We start from the raw sequence: 22,283 nt of genomic DNA on the forward strand, positions 1-22,283 counted from the left end.
TTGACTACCTAAACTGAATTTATAGATGGTCATATCAGTAGTTTCGTAAATTAAATGAAGTAGAAAAGTTAGTAAACGCAACCTAATAGTAAAGAATATTTTTTGCCTATCTGAAGTCATTTGAAATGATCTATAAAAATGATATATAGCATTAATGATTTTGGTTTGTTGTTATTGTATTCCACATATCTAAGAGAAACTACTATGTTTTTAAGATCGGTCTCTTGCACACTCACCGTTGTAGAAAGGAGAGGTCAGGTTGTGCTGATGATCCTTACAGATCTAATCAATGGCTGTGATTTTCACGTAGGAGCGCTCAGAACGTGGGTCGGCCAGGACTCTCTGAAGACAGTGATTTGGCTACAGCACTGCATCGCCTTAGTCTGCGGCGACAGAACTACCTAAGTGAGAAGCAGTTCTTTGCTGACGAATGGGAGCGGAAGATCCATGTTTTGGCTGATCAGAGAGAAGGCATTAGTGCCTGTGGCACCTCCACAGAGAGCCTTGCCTCTCTATGCACTGACCAGTCGGAGTTCACAGACCTCAGTAGTACCAGTTGCCTTCGGTGTTTTATGCCTGAAAAATTACAAATTGTCAAGCCCCTTGAAGGTAATAAATCAATCAGTAAGGGCCATTTTCAAGCCACATTGCTTGTTGGCCTTTCCTTCCCCTAGAACTGTGATTTGTAGCGTAACTGTAAGAGCACTCTGTGCAGAATATATCTTATTATCCCCAAATCTCACAGTTTAGGTGACAGTGCATTGCAGTACTTTGTGGAAAATGAATGAAGAGAGCTGCATTCTCCAGGTCGTCAGCCATCAGTTTTCTTTTACTGGTTTTTTTTTTTTTTTTTAACATAAATCTGAGGGAGGAAGAGGAACCTTTTCTTGTTCTTTGCTAAGGTATATCATTGATGGCCGTTTTCATGGTAAGATAAATGGGATATGATAAGTAAAAATAATCTGGATATAATATTTCATCTCTACCTTCCTTTTCAAAATAGAGTTCTTTACCCAAATTTCATTTACTTAGAGGTATGGGTGCCTGTATTTTTCTTTTCAGTTCTGTTCGTTTCAGTTCAGTTTCTGTTCTCTCCTAAGAGAAAACATGAATTCAAAATAAATTTCTTTGTTTTATAGAATATTGACAATCTTCAGATGATTCTCTGCTATTATCATAAGAGAGTCTGCATTAGACAAAATTTTGAGTAGGAAACTCATGAGGACCCCTCAATCTCAAAAGTTCTCTGTATTAGTGGTATTCATTAATGATCAGTGCAGGTATTTGTCAGAGTTGCCATTTTTAGGATGAAATGACTATAGTGTCATAATTAGACATTGCATCTGGTGCAAATGCTTGGGGTGATCATTCACCAGGTTCATAGACAGGAACCGTGGGGGGTATGTCCACCTTTTATCATTTCCTTCATTTTCCTACTCTCCTTGCGAGCCTAGTGAAAGGAGAGTCATGAGCAAGATGGGGACATACACGCAAAAATCACTGAAATTTCAAGGTGTCTTCCATCCTAGGATCCTGGCTTTGACATCAAACTTCATAAGCTGAAGAAGTATTGATTTTTGTCACCTGGGAAAATAACAACCCCACCTGTGAGGCACATACCTTCCTTCTCATCACTGCCTCAGCATCCTGGTTGCTGTAAAGAGTGTTGTTTTCCAGTTTTATTAGATACCTCCATACTGACTTCCGTAGTGGCTACACCAATCTGCAATCCCACCAACAGTACACGAGGGTTCCCTTTTCTCCACATCCCTGCCAGCACTTGTTTATTGATTTATTGATGATAGCCATTCTGACCAGAGTGAGGTGGTATCTCATTGTGGTTTTTACTTGCATTTCTCTAATGATTAGTGAGGTTGAGCATTTTTTCATATGTCTGTTGGCCATTTGTATGTCCTCTTTAGAAAAATGTCTCTTCATGCCCTCTACCCATTTTTTAATTGGGTTGTTTGTCTTTTTGGTGTTGAGTTGAATGAGTTTTTTATAAATTTTGGATATTAACCCCTTATCAGATGTATCATTGACAAATACCTTCTCCCATTCAGTAGTATGCCTTTTTGTTTTATTGATGGTTTCCTTTGCTGTGAAAAACTTTTTTATTTTTATGTAATCCCATATGTTCATTTTTTGTCTTACTTCCCTTGCCTGAGGGGATAGATCAGTACAAGTATTACTTGTACTGTCTGCAAATTTACTTCTTTTATTTTCTTGTAGGAGTTTTATGGTTGCAGATCTTACATATAAGTCTTTAATCCATTTTGAATTTATTCTTGTATATGGCGTAAGAAAGTGGTCCAGCTTGAGGAGTGTAAATGTCTAACTATTGCATTGTTTTGTACACCTAAAACTTAAAAAAAAGAAAAAAAAGTGTTTTTTCACCCCTGCTTTAGATGTCTCTTTTAAAGTAGAAAGATAATTATTTATATCTTCAGCAACTTGTCGGTCTTCCACAGAGAACTTTAATTTGCAAATTTTACCAAAATGTTAAGACTAATAAGTAGTTTCATTATTATTACTTTTTTACACATGTAATTTTAGCTTCTGCTTCAAGATTTAATTTTTGTGGAAAATTTTAAACATGCCTTGTTATTTATTTGTTTTTGTCTTGTGTACTCAGGGTCACAAACTCTGCACCACTGGCAGCAGCTTGCTCAACCAAACTTAGGAACCATTCTTGACCCACGACCAGGTGTCATCACTAAAGGCTGTACCCAGTTGCCCAAGGATGCCATCTATCATCTCTCAGATTTAGAAGAGGATGAAGAAGAAGGTATCACTTTTCAGGTTCAGCAACCTCTTCAAGTGGAACAAAAACCTACAGATTCCAAGCCAGCAACAGGAATCTTTCTACCGCCCGTTACTTCCGCAGGTGGTCCAGTCACAGGTGAGAAGAGTGCTTTGTTGAATATAGTCTAGTAACTAGTAGTACTTTGCATCCTGACTTACTCTATGGTCAGCTTACTACCTCTACTTAAGCCTCACTGCAGTATACTTAGTCTTGAACGTAAGATAGTGAAAAATTTATGGCTTTAGTGGCCCTTCTAATTCTACTTTTCTTAGCCGGACTACATAAATCGATTGGGCAGAGAGAGAGAGAGAGAGAGAGATCAATTCAGTCAGTGGTTTGCAAACTTTCTGGGCTCACGACCTCTTTATACTCTTAAAAATCACTGAGAATAATACCAGAGAGCTTGTCTATATGGGTTGTATCTATTAATAATTACCATGTTAGAAACCAAAACTGAAAAATTATAAAAGTATTAACTCATTTAAAAATGATAATTACATGTTAACACAAATCATATTTTTTATGAAAAATAGTTATTTTTTAAGTAGTGGGAAGAATGGTTTTGTTTTACAGTTTTGCAAATTTCTAATTTGTGGCTTAGTAAAAGATAGATTCTCATAGCAGCTTCCACATTCAGTCTTAGAATTTGTTATTTTGGTTGAAAAGTGTGAAGAAAATGCAGCCTGACACAGATACGTAGTTGGAAAAGGAAAGATTATTTTAATACCCCTCAAGTATTTGTGGATATTCTTTATATTACACCGAAACTTGGTAAGTGGTAGTTTAAGGTTTGTAGCAATGTGAAATCTGAAACCCTGTCAGTGAACTTTTCATACTTTGTTACATTAAAATTTATTGGTCTATCCTACACTTTGAATGCATCTTTTCCCCATGTATGATTTTGTAACATCATGCATTGATCATTTGGAAAATACTGGTTCTGCCAAATACTGAGTTATGCCAATCTTCCAAATGTTGACACATTTCATTATATAGTAAAACCACCTTACTATTGCCACTTGTCTCATCTGATAAATCTGTTAGAATTAGGAAGCTTTCAAGCTCTCAGTGGATACAAGTTTTCCAAAACTCTCATTTTCACTCAAAATCTCAAATTTTGTCAGTAGCAGCAAACACTGTCAGCTGTTTTTCTTGAAGAGATAGTCTCGCTACGTTCATTTTCAAGAAAAATTTCTGCCAGATGGCCAAATCTGGATAACTGTAGTTTGTCTGTTAGTTGTTCTTGCAAGTAAACACGGTGTCCCATGAAAAAATTTCAACTCATTTGCACATGCACTTTTCGTCTAGATGGACATTGCATCTCGGTATGCTATAAAGTGCCTAATGCTTACTTCCTGTTTCATCACACAGAATATTGAAAAGATTCAAGAGTTAACATTTAATAAATAATGTCCTTCATCAAGGACATTCTTATGTGAATCTGGCTTGTTTTTTTAAAAAACTGTAAGCGGACAACTGTGTACAGCTTGGTGCCATTGCCCTGATTTTTGCTAAGGAGCCCTCAGTTTTACCCACCATAGCTTGGGACCAGCAGTGCAAATGCCAACGTAATCGAAAATGCAGATGGCGTCTTATTAGCATTGCCATGAAAGTAGTTTTGATCTGTAGGCTCCCACAAGGTCTGCAAACCACACTTTGAGAACCACTGAAGTAGACAGTTTGACTAGAAAGATTGGATGACTAGATCTTGGATTTTTGGGGGTTTTTTTAATGTATTTTTTTTCTCAGTATGTGTTTTTCCCTTGTTTCTAAGCTACTTCTAATCCTTTTAAATGACAGTGTTAAAGGATTCAGCTATATACTAACCAGTAACTACTAATGCAGTATTTATGTGTATTTCATTTCCAGATTTGGGATTTATTGTACAAATGACACTTGATAAATGCTGTATTATTAATAAATAATAATGAACTTTTTACATTTTTAACCCGGTCTTTCAATTTTGTGTTTGATTCCCTAAAAGTCTCTACTTCAGTTGCAACCTCAAACCCAGGGAAGTGTCTCTCGTGCACAAACTTGACATTCACCTTCACCACCTGTAGGATATTACATCCGTCTGATATCACTCAGGTTACCCCCAGGTAGGTCTGGGCAATTTGAGGCCTCACTTCTTTCTTTCTTCAACTATGTTTTTATGAATTTGTTTTAAAAATTACTTTCATTTTAATTTCCAGATTTTTAATTAGTGTTCTGTGATAATTTGTCTTTAGAATATTTTCACATTGCATTTTCTCAATGGACCATTCTAAGTCTTTGAAGTAGCCAGGGCAAGTGGGTATGTGCTGTGTAAATGAAGAAACTGAGGCAGAGGAGGTTCATGTGACTTGTCCAAGGGTAGACAGGTAGTAAATGGCCCAATTGGAACTATACCCACAGTTAGCCAAACTGCAAGATTTGAGGGACCAGCCCTCCCACACCGGACAAGTTCATAGGATTCCCAAAACCACTCTTTGATTTGATAATTTGCTAAAGGACTCACAGAATTTCACTGAAAGCTATTATGTTTGTGGTTACTATTTATTACAGGGAGAGAATACAGGTTAAAATTAGCCAAAGGAAGAGATAGTGAGTCAGTTAGGGGGGGTTCCCACCCACAAAGCATCCCTTGTCCTTGGGATTCATTGCTTCCCTGGCATCGATGCGTGGTAGTGCACACACAGTACTGCCAACCAGGGAAGCTCACCCCAGCCTCAGTGTCCAGATTTTGTATTGAGGCTTCAGTGCATAGGCATGATCGATTGGTTCATTGATTACCCATATGATTGAACTCACCTTCAGGTCCACTGACCCAAGGCCCCCACCCGAATCAAATCATGGGTCTTTCTGGCATGGCCAGCCCCGACCCTGCAACTATTGGGTGTGGCCAGGCCCACCTCAAAATCTTCATCGCAAACAAAGACACTTTTTGAGCAATGTCACAGATTACCTCTCAGACCCCTCTAAGCAAGGCCAAATTCTTTGCTACACAGTCTGTTAGTTGTTCTTGCAAGTAAAAGCGGTGTCCCATCCCGTGAACAAATTTCAACTCAACTACACATGTGCTTTTCTTCCAGCTAACCATTGTATCTTGGTATGCGGCAGAGTGCTTAATGGGTACTCCAACATGTAGTTGAGAGAGTTTTTTAAGCCATATTGCTACTATTTCTATCCTGCCAATTCCCAAAAGAATCTAAGGTAGTTTTCAAAGATCTGTGGAACATTGCAGGGATAATGTTAACTAAGAGAGAAGAAAAATAAAACAAAAAGGAATCAAGGGTAAGGTTATAAAACAGATAGAGAAATAAATCTAATGTACCAATTGGACCATAAAGTCTTACATACTTGCTAAGGTGAGCCATGTATTTGAGTCTTAACTTTCTAGCTACTGGTGTGGAGGGAAATAAGAGTATGATTCACAATGTCTATAAGATAAAAGCAAATCAATTGTTTAGAGAAGCATTTGGGTGTTGTCCAATAAAAATCTCAGTCTGTGATGAACAGACATATCGGCAATCTTTCTACATTGTTCTTACAGTCAACAAGATAAGCTTTATAAAATTGGTTCTCTCAATTCAGGTTGATACCATCATATGAAGTGTACAACTTGGGAAAGGATAGGCAGTTCTACAGTAAAGCAGAGACAGGGAGGTAGGAGACGGGGAGTATAATACATACACTGCATCAAATCAGAGGTCCTTAGTTTAACCAAATTGTTTGTGTTTTGCTTTTATACACGTTGGTATCTTGGTAAGTTTATTTATTAATCCTTGTCTTGTATTTTGTTCATAATCTTTAAAAATCTTGATAGCTTGATGTACTATTTTGTGTTGAAATGAAAGTTTATTAAATATGGTAACAGCACAGGGGGAGAAAATTGACTAAAGAAGTACTCTCTCCATTCTATCACCATTTCCTTGAGTACACAATTTCTTGTTTAGTTTCTTTTTTCTTTTTAACAACATATTAAATAAGAAGAAAGATTCTAAAAGCTGTTAAAGTTTTTAATTATTTTTAATTGCCCAAAAACGTATGTTTTAAGTCAAGGTTGAGAAAAATTTGTCCCTTGGTATCTCTATACTACTATTGTTTGGAATTAACATTCTTAAAAATGGAAATTTAACAGAACTTCATTAGTTCTCAGTAATATAAAATTGAAAGATTAAAAAGAAATAAATTTCTCCTTAGAAGAGCATCTTTGGTTTAATTCTGAAAGATTGTGTTTTCTAAAAAGTTGAAGAATTGTTTACTCGTGGATTATTGTCTCTTGGTATATTTCACTTTATGGAGTGTATATATTCATTTAGAGTTTACTTTAATATTTAAATTTCTTTTATTTCCATCATAAAATTTATTTGTATTCTGAGAGATACATATTTTATGAGTTAAAATTTAAGAGTAAAGGTATCTAAGAGTAAACTTTCATGTTATTGAAAGACATATGTTTCAATAAGTTCATAACTAAATGACAAATTACAAATAATTAGCCAGTCACTAAAGTAACATATCAAAATGTTCATTCCTTACAGTTCAGTTACTAATGTGTTTGCTGTCCCTCTATATTTACTGTGGATAGCTACTGTAATTACTTAAATGCTGACTTGGAGATTGCTTCTTATCCTTAAGCTGTCTCTCCTGCTTTTTTTTTTTTTTTTTAGTTCTGGGTTTCCTTTATTATCTTGTGGAAGTAGCAGTAGCAGTTCATCAAACACAGCGGTGAATCCTCCTGCTATGTCCTACAGACACAGCACTGGTGAATCCATCACCAACCGACGAGATTCCACTGTAACCTTCAGTAGCACCATGAGCTTGGCCAAACTTCTACAAGAGCAAGGTATCTCCGCTCAAGTGTACCACGGCCCGGCTTCAGAGAACCCCCTCCTCCAGCCTCTCCCCAAAGCCCTGACCACCCCTTCCACACCACCAAATTCACCGTCTCACTCACCTTGCCCTTCTCCTCTGCCCTTTGAGCCTCGAGTGCATCTCTCTGAAAATTTTTTGGCCTCCCGACCAGCTGAAACATTCCTCCAAGAGAGATATGGATTGAGACCTTCCCGGAACCCTCCTGATGTTGGCCAGTTGAAGATGAACTTAGTGGACAGGCTGAAGAGACTGGGGATAGCCAGAGTGATCAAGGCCCCTGATGCCCGGGAAAATGGAAGCAGCCACGAGGCAGAAATTGGTCTTCAAAGACCAGAGTCTGCAGTTTATTTAAATTCAGGTAGCAACTTACTGAGTGGATTGCGGAGGAATCAGAGTCTTCCAATCATGATGGGTAGCTTTGGCCCCTCAGTGTGCGCACCCTCACCCAAGATGGATGTCCTGAAGGAAGACTGAGGTTCAGCACTTCACTGACCTCTTAACGCACATTAGCCGATGAAGGAGAGATTTGCACTGATACACGTCGTCTGGTCTAACTGAGAGAACAGGAATGTTGCAGATGGGTTGTGAACGTGGGAAGAGGGAAGTGGAAGAATGGAAGCAGAATGGGGATGACAGCCTAATGAATGAGATCTAATAAGTTGAAAGTATACATGAATGGGTCCTGAGTGTGTGGAGGCAGAAGAGGAAGAAAGGTTTACTATATTCCTTCAGTTGTGTTTTCTTGTCTTGAAAATAAAAAGTGACTAGAAAATAAATTCAGTAATATTGAAACATACTGGAAACACTAAACTTGCCTAGGACTTTTCTGGGATTATAAGCAGGGAGCACCCAGGTTAGGAGATGGGAAGAGAAAGAGAGCAACTTTGACTGTTGCCTAAAGAAAACTGTTCTGGAAGGTTGGGGTAAGCTCGGTCTGTTACTGAGACAGCAGGAAGGTGTCCTTTATGTTTTCTCCTGTTGATGTCTGGTTAAATTACACATCCATCGAGTGGTACGCTCACAGCATTGGCAAACAAGGAATTTCATTAGAGCAGAATAGTAGACTCCCTTTTTTCCTTTCTGTTTTCAAGACTTTGAGCCACTGGGAGCCCAAACACCACCCAGACTTCTTTTCTATTTGTCATTAACAGAAGTTTAATTTTTTCAAATTTGTATTTTTATACAACATCCAAAAAACACAACCATGTGTGGGAGGTAAAAGGGATTTACTTTAAGAAGGAAATATGGGTAAAATGGAACGAAGGAAACTTGTTTTCAGAAGATTTCTTCTGGAAAAGTGCAGTGGCCAAGGAGTGAGTAACTACATGTCTTTCAAATTTTCTTGGAGGCTGGACGGGGTTAAAACAAACGTACAATCAGTAGGAATTAGAGAATGTTGTATATTTATGTCTGTAAGTTCTTTTTATAAGGAAAGTTGTTTGCAACTAAACTTTTTCCAAAGTGCTATGCATATTTTAAATGAAAGTTGACCTGTATTTGCACAAAAATTCTCAGGCACATTAAATTATTATAAGCTGAAGTAAAACCCAGGTGCTTGCTTTGAGACTGGTTTTTTTAATGTAAAATAAAATTAAAACATATTTGCCTTTTTCTAGATATCTGTAAAATTATAGGATGAACTTTCTAATGGAAGAGTTAAAGCTTTTGCTTTTACTTCGGATGGCTTCTTCCTTCCTTCCTTCCTTCCTTCCTTTCTTCCTTCCTTCCTTCTTTTCTTCCTTCCTTTCTTCCTTTCTTCCTTTCTTTTTTCCTATGTGAAATAACAAGGTGAAACTAGGGGGATTAGGTTTCCGCATTCAGCATTGTGATGCAAGGCTGTGAATTGGAAAGAAAGATCTGTTTTCTGAGTGTTGCTGATCAATCGGTCTGCTCCTCATCCAATGACAAGCTTTATCTAGACAGGGCAGTTCAGAAAGAAATACCATTATATGAAAGGCATGATGGAGAGAAGATGAGGGAGGGAGGTAATTATTTTATCTTTGAAAATGAGAGGCATATTACTTGACTTTTTGGTGCTTAATTTGCACATCTTTTGCTCCTTTGTACTGACTTAACTGAAAGGAATTTTCTGAAGAATTCTTAAAGAGTCTTGCTCCTATGGTTCCCACCGATGCACTTATTCTTCTCTCCTCCTGAGGTGCCTTTCAAGAACTATGTGCTCAAAAGGGCAGAAAAACAACATGCATGCTGTGGGAAGAATGTGTGAGTTTTCCATGCTTTTTGAGTCTTTTAATAAAACTTTTTAAAGTCAGTTTCTTAAAAACAGAAAGTGAAAGTATCCTTCCCCTCGCTCCCCTTCTCTCCGTCATGCCGAGTACAGCAGACCTTACACATACGTGTTCAAAAAGGATTCCCGCTGAATGTAAATGTCCCTGAATGTGGTAGGCATTGGCCGGAGAATTCCTGATGTTATATTGTTTCCAAAATATCCCAATTCGCTTCTTTTTTAAATAGTGTTTGAGTTTCTACTTCATAAAGTAATTCTGGGGTGCTTATTTTGGCCGATATCTTAAAGCTTTTTATTTATTCTCTTAAGAAAGTAATCTTCCTGTTGCCAGTTTCTAAGAGACATCAGGAAGTAGGAAAATACAGGGCTAGAGAGGAGTACAAAGTGTTAAATTGTCAGATTTATATCTGTTATTTAAATTAAGCTAGTACTCTGTCTAATTAGCATACTTTTCTGTAACGATGCTAAAATGACCACTTTAGAGGCCTGGCCAGGGCGTATTCATAGCCAAATAAACCCATCTGATTAAAGAGAAGCAGACTTAGGTTTTTGAAAATTAGATTTATGTTGCTGTTCCACCGGAAGCAGAATTGGATACTGGTGCACGCTTTTCTCTAGAAATGAATCCTGTTTTGAATTGGGTTTTGCTGGTTTTTGAAGTTTCCACCTAAAATCATTTTTGATACAGCCTGAGAATCTTTATTATAACAAACTTGTGTGCAAACTATAGTCAGAAGAACTGGAGCCTTGTAGTAAGTTCCTCCTCCTTTTACCTGTTATGCTTTAACACTATTCACATTGTAGTTTTTCTATATCAACTGTATACGTATTTTTATGCGAGTATAGGAAACTCCAATCTTTTTCTCCTTCAAAGTTTTCAGTGATTATACCTCAGGTATTTCTGAGTATCCTATTATATAATAGGAAGGATACCTTTGTAAGCTCAGAATTAAAGGTACTCCTGAATTATGATGATCCCAAATCTTATGTAAATAACCTTAGGCATGTGTCTTAGGGAGAAGTTAATAACGATTGTTAAAGTAGTTTTTAAAAAAGGATTTGTACTCTATGTCCTTTGTTTGACATGAATGAACAGACTTTGGCAAAGAAAGGAAATAAGTTAGAGACAGCTCCCAAGAGCATTTTCCAGGGTGTATTTTATACAGTATTCAAAACCTGTTACTTTTTCTGACCATTCTAGTACATAATTTGTACTACTTGTTGGTTACTAACATTGAGTTTTGACATCTGGAACTAGAGCTCTGAGTGTCTAATGGTCTGCTCCTTTGATGTCAGATGCCTGCAGGCTTGTACTCCAAGTGCCACAGACTGTGTCTACAACTGAGCGCTTGCGTTGCAGAGCACAGCTACCCTGTGGGGCAGCCAAGGAAATCCTGTTTGATATCTGCGGTTGATTTTGTCAAACAGCTCTTTGTTGCACCTACCTTTGCTTTGTCAAATGTAAATCAGATAATAAATATGAGTATCTTCTTAAATTTTCATTTGTCTTCCTGTGTATTTGTCCCAGTTCTTTTCATAAATAGTCCTGCATTAAGTCTTTCCATTTTATTTTGTCGTCTTGGGTACAGAAAACAACCTATATTTGTCAAACCAACCCAAAACAAACCCAGCAGTAGTGGTACGTAGTAGATCTTATTGTATTTCTTAGATATTTGTTTAAAACACAGAATAGACAGAGTATCTATATATGCCGTATTTCTTCCTTAGCAAAGTAACAGCAACAAAAAGTAAAATCTGAAGTCACTGATATGCAGATGTTTAATTTGAAAGTATTTAGGAAATGTGAAGCAATTCTTCATTCTTACAGTCCACAATATACTGTTGATATTGTTAGCTATTTAGAAACTGTTTCCAAGAAACTAAATTTAAAAATTGTTGGACTCTGGTAGAGAAAGTTATTTGATATTCTCATCTTCATCACAGTTTAGTTGCTGTGTTTTTTAAATTCATCTAATATCCATTTAGAATTATAAATATTTTGTGAGGAATAGGTGAAGTGTGAGTATGTACTTGTTTGATATGAAATTTAATGGTATTTCCAGCATTTTGAATTGTTTCTTTCACAAACCATTACAGTAGATGTGTTTAAGTCCAAAAACCAGACGAGAGGAAAGATTTGATGCTTTCAGCATCCTATTAATTTCCATCTCTGTTTTTATTAAGTTTGAGTTATACTAGTATCAAGCTTTGATTTTCATTAGTGTTTTTTTGTTTTTGTTTTTGAAATAAAGGCCAAATAAGGGCCATAAAATTTTCAAATGAACAAATGTTGCCGTGCAGGTTTGACAAAGATGTTGAAATATAACTTGGCCTGGCAGGCAGTGTTGCCAACAATAGCATGAAGTGTTTTGTTCTTCAGTGTGAGAAAGTATGAGGAAAGCACACCGAAGGTGATGTGAGATGTTAGGGAAAAATACAGAAGAGCCAATATATAAAAATCAAAGGATTATTTCATTAAATGTATTTTTCTTGCCTTCTCGGCAAAATCACTAATATTGGTAGCATCAGTCCCTTTCCTGGGTCTTTGGAAAGAGCCTTTCATGCAATGCCCAAGTTCCCCTAAATTCAACCAAAGAGAAGAGCAGTTAACTCTTAGTCCCAGAAGCCTTCATTTCCTTCCCCTCCACCATTTTGGAGCTGACAAAGTTGTACTAATGTTTAGACAGAGGAAAGGAAGAAAAACATCCCAAAGTAGTGGTAATTCGTGTTAAACCTTGGCCAAGTCAACTGGCTCCTTCCTTTGTATCTTTGGTTTTAACCACTCTACACACAAGACCCAAATCCTGCTCTTTTTAAATCATAAGGAAGCATTTTAATATAAAATTTCACACAATAAACAGATTCAGAGAAAATATCCAATCGCTAGTGGATGACTACTCAAATCTATCCATTGTTCTCTTTAAACCTTTTTTCCCTCCCTTTTAGCTTTTGAAGTCTGTCTCCATCTAGCGTGCTAATGGTACTTGTGGTTGTGGCAGCCATAGTGCAACCACTAGGCTCCCCTCAGGCGACACACAGGCTGGCATGACAGAATCACTTAAAGAACCCAGCTCTCCAATGACATTGCTGAAACTGCATTAACTGGTAGCACCACCTCCATGTTTTATATTTCATGAAATTAAGGAACCTCTTTGGTTTAAGGACTTTCATTCAAGTGATAGTTGTACATATTTTAACTTACACATTGAGAAATACTGTCGTAAATATTGGGCTTCTCCGGGCTCTGTTGTAGACACCTCTTCTTACATAACACTCTTTCCCGGTGTGAGCTCATCCCTTAGCTTTAAATATTATCTACTCGGAGACTCCTAAAGTGTTTTCAGCCCAGACTCCTTTGAATTCCCAAAACATGTAATAAACTCTGTAATAGACATCACATTTCAATGTCTCCCTGGCATCTCAAACTCAACATATCCAAGCCTGAAGTCAGAATCTGCTCCCCTGGGCCTTTTTATCCCGCAGACTTTCCCATCTCAATAAATGGCACCGCCATCTACTCAAATGCTTGAGCTAGAAACCCAGGACTCATCATTGCCTCCTTTCCCTCAACCTGGGATCCAATCAGTCAAGTCCTGTTGCATCCTCTGCTCTCCATCCCACTGCTGTTCCCTCAGTTGAGGCCACAATTGTGTCTCCTTTGACCCCTGCCGTAGACTCCTAACTGGTTTCCCTGCCTCTTGTCTCGGCCCCTCCAGTGTTTCTCTACATTGCAGTCAAAATGATTTCTCTAGCATGCAGAGCTAGTCAGGTTCCTTCTCTGATTAAAGCTGTTGTCTGACTCATCAGACTAGAAGAGACTCCCTGCTGTACACTCACACGGCATCCGCTAAGTTTCATTGTGCTTTTACTGAATTTATTGTCTCCCCTCTATGGACCACAGGAATTGAGGTGCCTCACAAAAGTGCCTGGCACACAGTCGATAATAAATGTGGAGTAGAATGAATGCATACATTTATAACAATGGTTTGTAAACTATGGGTTGTGAACCATCAGTGGATAATGAAATCAATCTAGTGGATTTATAATCAGCTTTCATTTTAGGTGGAAGAAAAAGAATCAGATGAGAATTAGTAATAAGGGTATTATTTCATACAACTTTTTATTTCAAAATGTGTAAAATATACTTCTTATAGTGAGTTGCAATAAAATAAAAGGAAAGCCGCTGGTCTATAATAAGCAGGCATTTTTTTCTTTAATGAGAAAAAGTAGCTTTACTTGGGGGGGAAAAAATCTGATTTCCTGGCACCTGAAAAAGACTCCTGCCCTGGGGGATTTGTACTTCTACAGATTTCGAAGCTTGAAATTCAAGGAAGAAAGTGGCTACTTTAGAGTTTTAGGTGTCTGTGAGCAAACGTCAGAGGAGCTTAAATCCATCACAGATCCTGTCTGGTAACTGCTGCCATGGGCCAGTTAAGCCTAAGAGTGCTGTTTAATTTCCTCTGAAAGTATTCATCAGTGTATTTTGTCTCATGTCTTGGAGAATTTCTTAACTGGCTGCTGCTCCAGCCTTTTTTCTTTAAGAGCAGAGTGCCTGAGCAAGTCAGGTGCTGCCATTCTGTTTCCATAGCAATAAAAGAAACAAACGTCGGCCTGCCACCTCCTCTGGCCAAACCTCAAGGACAACTCAAGGCCCAAGTCAAGGGAATCTGAATGGAGGGGTGACTTTCTCCCCTAGTTTGACTTTCATTGCAATTTCGGAAGACTCAGACTGAATCGTCTTTAGAAGGGACATTTGCGCTCGTGCCAGTTCAACCTTTGTAAACGCCAGTGCCTGGATTCACTGGAAGTCTGTCTCTCTGCACTACACATACTCTGCATTTTTCTGCTTTGGCATTGGAATGACCACTAAACTCTTGAGTTCTGGAACCTCTGGATTTAACCTACAATGAATTCTGATTCTGTCTCGATGGGAAACAGTTTCTCTATAACATTGTGGTGTCTTTAAGACTCTCGACTTGGGAAAGAACCACATGGGAGAAACAAATCTTTGGACAGTCCAAGGTAAGCTCTTTGGAAAAGATGTTCTATATAATTTTTTTTCTTTTGATTATTAATACTAACCAGTGACCTTTCTGAAGGCTCCGCTGCCTGGTGTCACAAGGTGGCACATTCAGTCCACTGAGCCTCGGGCAAAGTCATTAGGGAGCGATGCAGGAACGGCAAAGAATGGGGAGAAAGAATCCTAAATCACACACGCATGTGCACACGCGTGCACGTACATACACACACACACACACACTTCTGTATGCTTAGAGTCATGCAATGCAACATCAAGCCACTGTGAATGCAGTAGATGTGTCTATGCTGATGTAGAAATACCTACTAAATATCCTGTTATGTAAAAAGAGCAAGGCATGGCATGGTGTGTAAAGTATGCTCTCATGTATGTATATATCTTGTATATACATACAAGATGTATATAAAATCTTCATGTATATATATAGAGAGAACACTTCTGGAAGGATATCCCAAACAACTTAACAGTGGTTTCCTCTTGGGAGAGTACTGGAAATTGAGGGCTGATGTTTAGTTAGTATTATGCACAATTATTGAAATATTGAAATAGTACCATACTGGTTGTGTGTATACAAGTATACATTGTCCAAGCCCCTCACCTCCTCCTCTGGTACCCCCAGACTTCCTCATGATTCAGCAACTCAGGGGTTAATGCTGGCATGAGGGTAGGAGTGGGGTCCTCCAGTTCCCCTGATCCAGCCTTGTAGCCCATATATATTCTGATTGTCTTACTGGTTATTAAATATTTTGAGTATCACCTCCATGGGGGTTTGGAAGAAGAGGCCTTCACTTTTTAAGAGCAAAAGAATATATGCCACAGCATTGTTTATAACAGAAAGAAAGGAAAAAACAAAATGTTCATCAATACAAAACTGATTAAAATTGTAAACAGGTACATTCATTGAATAGAAATTTATAGCTATGATGATATAGGAGCAAATCTCAGACTTGCTTTAAAGATTTGCTTTAAGTATAACTTAAGTTACACATTTGCTTTAAATTTACTTTAAAATAATCTGATGTTGGAGGAGTGGGCTGGGTATAGATGAATGAGATTAGCCACAAATTGCTACCTGTTGAAGCTAGATGGTGGGTGAGCTCATTATACTCTTTTCTCTGCTTTTGTACATTTAAAAATTTTCTCCACAGTAAACTTAAGTTTAAAAACTGATGATTATATGTATAGTTACTGACATTAAAAGAAGCTCAGGACATTATTGAAAAAAGATTATCTACAATATAAGTAGAGTTTGTTTCTGTTTATGGACAGTTATATAAAACTGTTTCTTTAGAGAGAATTCTAGAAGACATTAACCAAAATATTTTCAGTGGTCATTTCTAGATGTTTAGTATTTTGGATAATTTTTACTTCCTTAGGTTTTTCTGTGCTATAATTTTCTTTACAATGATCCTATTTCAATTTAACACACACACATGAATAAACCTATTCTCCCCAAAAACTTAGAAATAAAAGCTTCTGTAAACAAAATACCATTGGGGTTCATAATATTCCTAACTCAGTTACCAGTTTTTGAGAACCTAATGTGTGCAAGACAGTATGCCAAGAGCTTTCCTGACATGGTCTCGTTTCATGTGCATGAAATGAGTTTAGCCCAATGAGGGGTAAACTCTCATGTTCCCATTTTCCAGATGAGGAAACTGAGACTCAGGAAAGTAACAGTAAATTTGTTGAGGTCACACAGCTGGTAAGCAGAGGAGCCTCTATGCAGTCATGCCCATCTGACCCAAAAGCCCAAGGGAAATTTTAGTAAAGAATATTGTACAGGAAAAAAAAAATAATATTGACATTCTGGCCCACTTTTCATTTTTTAATATATTCTTTTCTAATCCTTTTCTGTATAGGTACATATTTCTACATAATTGTATCCATTGCATACATACCATTTTATATCTTTTTTTATAAACATTTCTTCATGTTTCTACAGGTTTTAAAGTGGGCAGTTAAAAATCTATGTAAAACTCCATCGAGTGGTTGTGCCATAATTTACCTATGAATTTTGGTTTTTTAATTCTAACTTTTAATATTATCTATGATATTGTAGTGACCGTTACATTTTTGCAATTTCATCTGTGGATCTCTTTTCTCCTTGTTGAACTGGTTCCTGTGGTTACAGCCACCCACTTTATTAGTCAGGCAACAAATATTTATCAAATACTCATTGTAAACAAGTTGCCTTGCCAGGTTCTGGCAGGGGGTGGAGGGCACAGAGAATGACATGGTGAAGTCCAGGCCTTCAGGAATGGCACAGTCCGGATGGGCAGGCAAGAAATGTAAGAGGGAAGGCAGTTTCTGGGAGCTGGCCTGCCCTAGCTGATCACTTCCTGCCTCAGGGCCTCCTGCTAACTCCCCTGAGTTCTGGATTGGACCCTGTCTTCACTGGAAGCTGATACAAGATCCTAAGCAGAAGCAAAACTATCTTGCTATTGCTGCCGTCTCCTTTCAGATTCTCACCTGAATTCTAGCCCCTGTGGCATTGTCTTCTCACCTAGGATGTTCCACCCGATCTGCTTCCCTGAACTCATCTCCCTGAGATATCCTGACCAGGTCCCCAAACACGGGAGAACACAAACAGCTAGATATGGAGGCCCTGTCCTTAGACCTCCTAAACTGGGTTTCTCAAGCTTTAGTCATGGTATAGAAAAAGGGTTTGTTTCATTTTTCAGCTGATTCTTAAGTAAATTTATTCCAGTGTGCTATTGGAAACCAGTCACTGACTTAGAAATTTGAATTAAATCGGCTGTCATTGTAATGCTTCTGTTGGTCTCTTGGCTCTCATGTTTTTGGTGTTGGTTTTATTTTTTATCAAATAATTCACCGACATCATTTAAAAATCAAACCATGTTAAAAATTCATTGATGAAAAGTTACAATTTCTGCCCCACCCTTCCTTACTTCTCAGTTCTATTCTCAGTGTGTTCCCTAGAGACAGTTATTGTCAACTCTTTTAGCTATTTCTTTTGGAATTTAGCTTCATGCTGCTAAATAATTTCTCTACTCCATTTGTTAATTTTTCTATTTTAGACATTTTCTAATGACTTCCTGGTCTGGTATGTAAGATTTAATACTTACACATCCTTTCTCCAGTGCCTGCCCCCCAATCTTTTAGAGTGGTCACAAGTCACTTTTCAGTTAAATCAATATTGAGTGTTTGCATAAATATATATAATGTGTACCTTACTATGATTAGGTGTACTTCTTTATATAATATTTTTAACCTGGAGTAATTATGCAATTTTTATTTTCTTAGGTTTCTATGTTTCTGTTGGTAAGTTTCCCCAAAATTTTCTAGTTTTGTTTTGTTTTATTACAATTGCTCTGTAATAAATTACCACAAATCTAGTGCTTAAAACAAACCAATTTATTGTTCTGTGGTCAAAAATCTGAAATGAGCCTCACTGGGCTAAAATCAAGGTGTTGGGCAGGACTGTGTTCCTTCTATAGGGTCCAGGGGAGAATCCCTTCCTTGCCTTTTCCGGTTTCTAGAAGCTGCCCACTGTCCTTGGCTCATCTCCCTCCCTTGATCACTCCTATCTGACCATTTTCTTCTCTGGCTCTGACCCTCCCACCTTCCTTTTATACAGACACTTGTGATTACCCTGGGCTCACGTGGATAATCCGGATAATCTCTTCATCACAAAATCCATAATTTAATCATAGATGCAAAGCTCCTTTTGTCACATAAAATAACATATTCACAGGGTCCAGGGATTAGAACATGTTTTGGGGTTTTTTGTTTTTTTTTTGGTCGGGGGTGGGGAGGAGCATTATTTGACCCACCACACGCTCCAACAGAGTGAAGTCCCTGTCAGTTTCATCAGATAATCTATCAGTTCCAAGTTCTGAGTCATTTGGAGCCTTTCATTCCGGAATTGGCTCCTAGTTCATATGGGAATTGGCTCCTGATTCATTCCCCTTCTGCAAGCACAGAGGCTGTAGCTTCCTATAGTGTGCTAAGTAGGAAGTTGTGACGAATATATATTGTGCAATATTGTCTCCTCTCCCATTCTCTTTGTTCTTGTGGAATTAAATCTCTTTTAATCCTGTACTCTCATTTCAGTGTGGTTCTGGGGGAAAAAAAAGATGAACAAGTGTGATAAAGCCTCCATGTTTTTCGGGTAGTTGTCTTTTGTGCAAACTTTCATAATAGGGATTTTTGTTTTTCTTTTTGTTTTTGTTTTTATTAAGCCAAAAAAGAAGAGTTTTGACTATAATTCAGGCAGGTGACCAGGAATGAGAAACTGGGAGATCCAGTTTAATTTGAGTAACAGAGCTAATTTTCCAGAAAGTTCTATACAGGACCTGCTGTAGGGATTTCTCTTTGCTTCAGTAAGAACTAGTGTGACCTGATGGAAGAGCACAGGCTTAGGAGTCAGGCAGATTCATGTTTGTTCCCAACTCTGCAACTTGCTTCTCTGAGCCTCAGTATCCTCATCTATCTGTAAAATGGGAATGACAGTAATTGATCACTTATTGTGTGTCTGGCTCACAGTAAGCACGCAGTCACAGCAAATTTTAAATTGCTTTCAAGTCAAGCCTATTGAGTCACAAGGGGTGAGGTATTATTCTATAGTCAAGACCCTGTACCAGATCAAAATCTTTCAGAATCTACCATCTGTGTTTTGGGCCTTCCCTGGGTCATTCCCAATTTGTCTCTAAGTATTGTCACTTTGACTATGAATGCTGTAACTCTCTGCTGTTGTTTTCCCATTCAGCAGGGACCTCCTGACCTAGCAGCCAAGGCTGTCCAGGACTTCCTGCCATGTACCCCAACCCTCTCACTTACTGTACCTGCTGGGACCCCTGGAACTTGGGACCACGGAAGCTAATCAAGACCCCTCAACCACCAAGAAAGCGCTCCACAGGGAAGCCCCAGTAAGGATTACCTGGGATGGACTAGAGCCCGGGGTTTGAGTTTCATTTGCAGCCTTCTTTCTCTCACAAAATTTCCAAAACAGTCAATTTGATAGCAAAATCCCAAGAGGGCCACACACGCTGCCTTTGCACAGCATGGCCCTGCCAGCCTGTTTCTGCCAGCCCTGACTAGGCTCAGTGTCATTTTAAATGAGGAGGTCTCAGAATTAGTGCGACAGGGAAAGGGGGGCTTCGAACCAAAGGGCCCCATGACGGGTGGCCCCTCCAGGTCGGACCAAGTGCTTTCGGACCTGGGGAACACACTGTGCTACCAACCCAGGGATCCCCTGGGACAGTGAACAAGTAGCAAGGCATTCGGCCAGAGGTTGCCAAAGACAATCCTGATTTGAAAGACTCCCGTCGTCAGCCCATATATTCCAATTTTGGGTCCCTATGGGATTTACCTAATCTGGGCGTATTAAAACACATTTCTGAATTTCCAAATTTCTCTTTTTTGTTACTTACTTTTTAATTTCAGGCTAGCTCCTCTTCCTCCACCTTCAAAAAACCAAAATTATGTCCAACCAACAACAAAAGCTGTTGCCTCCCCAAAGTAAGTATTTTCACGTCCATGGGGTGGAAATGGTTTGAGGTAAATAAAACAGTCTCCCTCCTTGGCCCTCACAGCCTTGCTGACGTGAACCAACTGCTGCCAGGAATGTCAGAGAGTTGCCAGAACCCACCGTGATTTCCCCCAAACCTCAGATCCTACATGTAGGTTCTGTGGCCCTCTGCAGCCACAGCTTTCAAAGCTCTCAAATGAGGGGCCGGCCTGGTGGCTCAGGTGGTTGGAGCTCCGTGCTCCTAACTCCGAAGGTTGCCGGTTCGATTCCCCGACTCCCGCAAGGGATGGTGGGCTCCGCCCCCTGCAACTAAGATTGAATACGGTACCTTGAGCTGAGCTGCTGCTGAGCTCCTGGATGGTTCAGTTGGTTGGAGCATGGTCCTTCCTCTCAACCATAAGGTTGCTGGTTCGACTCCCGCAGGGGATGGTGGGCTGTGCCCCCTGCAACTAGCAATGGCAACTGGACCTGGAGCTGAGCTGCACCCTCCACCACTAAGATTGAAGGACAACAACTTGACTTGGAAAAAAGTCCTGGAAGTACACACTGTTCCCCAATAAAGCCCTGTTCCCCTTCCCCAATAAAATCTGAAAAAAAAAAAAAAAAGAAAGGAAAAAAAAAAAGCTCTCAAATGAGCTCTCAGCTAAGGTGCCCCTGACAACTGTTTTGGGCCCTAAAAGGGCACAGTGCTCTATGCCTGTCACAGGCAAAGAGCCTCCCACAGGTGGTGGCTCACGCTTGTACTGATTACTTTCCTGTGTCTAAGAACTTTTGTAAATTGCAACTCAGTTTTTACTCAGAAATTTAGAATTTTACCCATATTTTATAAGCTTAGAAGTGTAACTTCGTTTGGTCTTTGCATGAGTCTTTGTATTCCCTTTATTTAGTTATTTGGGAAATATCTATTGAGCACATCTTTTTGCCAGGCACTCTTTCAATTGTGGGAAACAACAGGGAGCACAGCGAAGCCTCTGCTCTCCTGGAGCTTACAGTTGTTATTTGATACAAGGAGAGCAGGGAACGTCCTGTGAAAAGAGGACAGAAGACGTCCCACTGACACCTGGGGCAAGCGTGCCTGGCAGAAGGAACAGCAGCCACAAAGGGTGTGAGCGGGAACTTGCTTAGCACATCTGGCCTTTTCCAGAAAAGCAAAGAGGCCAGTGTGGTGGGAATGGAGGAAGTGAGGAGAGAGAGGTGGGAGATGAGCCCAGAGAAGTAACAGAGATGATGAATGTGGTCGGCAGAATAATGGTCCCCCAAATATGTCCACGTCCTAATCCCTGGAAACTGTGACCATGTTCTGTTACTTGCCAAGGGGGTATTAAGATGGCAGATGGAATTATGATTGCTAATCAGCTGCCTTTGAGATGATCAGATCATCCTGGATTATCTAGTGGGCCCAACGTCCTTATATGTGAAAGAAGAAGTCAGAGTGTCAGAGGAGATGTGACAACAGAAGCAGAGGTCGGAGTGATGCAGTTATTGGCTTTGACGATTGAGGAAAAGGCCACTAGCAATGGGGCAGCTTCCAGAAGCTGGAAAAGGCATGGAAACAGATTTTCCCTAAAGCCTCTAGAAGGAGTATGACCCTGCCAACACCTTGATTTCAGCCCAGTGAGACCCTCTGCAGACTTTGACCTCTAAAACTGTAAGATAATAAATTGATGTTGCTTTAAGCCACTAATCTTGCCGTAATTTGTTACAGCAGCAAAAGCAAACTTACACAGTGGCGTTTGCTGGCCACTGTAAGGACTTTGGCTTTTACTGTGAAAGGGATGGTGCATTAGCAGCTAGGGCTGCCATAACAACAACAACAAAAGACTGAGTGGCTTAAGCA

The 22,283-nt window shown here is 39.1% G+C and overlaps 2 protein-coding genes across 6 annotated transcripts in view; both read left to right on the forward strand.

The window, feature by feature from the left end:
• Positions 1-8,863, forward strand: part of TRAK2 (trafficking kinesin protein 2) — a 53,386-nt gene extending 44,523 nt beyond the window's left edge. For both annotated transcript variants that reach the window (XM_033111869.1, XM_033111870.1), the window contains exons 13-16: positions 311-609; positions 2,636-2,902; positions 4,803-4,908; positions 7,462-8,863. In XM_033111869.1, the coding sequence (XP_032967760.1) occupies positions 311-609; positions 2,636-2,902; positions 4,803-4,908; positions 7,462-8,140 (1,351 nt within the window). In that variant the 3' untranslated portion in view covers positions 8,141-8,863. The remainder of the gene's footprint in view (positions 1-310; positions 610-2,635; positions 2,903-4,802; positions 4,909-7,461) is intronic.
• Positions 8,864-14,421: 5,558 nt separating this feature from the next.
• The window catches only part of FLACC1 (flagellum associated containing coiled-coil domains 1), a 29,357-nt gene continuing 21,495 nt past the window's right edge, over positions 14,422-22,283 (forward strand). For 3 of the 4 annotated variants that reach the window (XM_033111493.1, XM_033111496.1, XM_033111495.1), the window contains exons 1-3: positions 14,422-14,936; positions 19,685-19,844; positions 20,362-20,436. In XM_033111493.1, coding sequence (XP_032967384.1) covers positions 19,732-19,844; positions 20,362-20,436 — 188 coding nt within the window. In that variant the 5' untranslated portion in view covers positions 14,422-14,936; positions 19,685-19,731. Of the gene's footprint in view, positions 14,937-18,219; positions 18,238-19,684; positions 19,845-20,361; positions 20,437-22,283 lie in introns of all 4 variants that reach the window. The other variant, XM_033111494.1, reaches the window with a different exon arrangement.

The sequence above is a fragment of the Rhinolophus ferrumequinum genome, chromosome 8 (assembly GCF_004115265.2).
Source record: "Rhinolophus ferrumequinum isolate MPI-CBG mRhiFer1 chromosome 8, mRhiFer1_v1.p, whole genome shotgun sequence".
In the NCBI taxonomy this organism is placed as follows: domain Eukaryota; kingdom Metazoa; phylum Chordata; class Mammalia; order Chiroptera; family Rhinolophidae; genus Rhinolophus; species Rhinolophus ferrumequinum.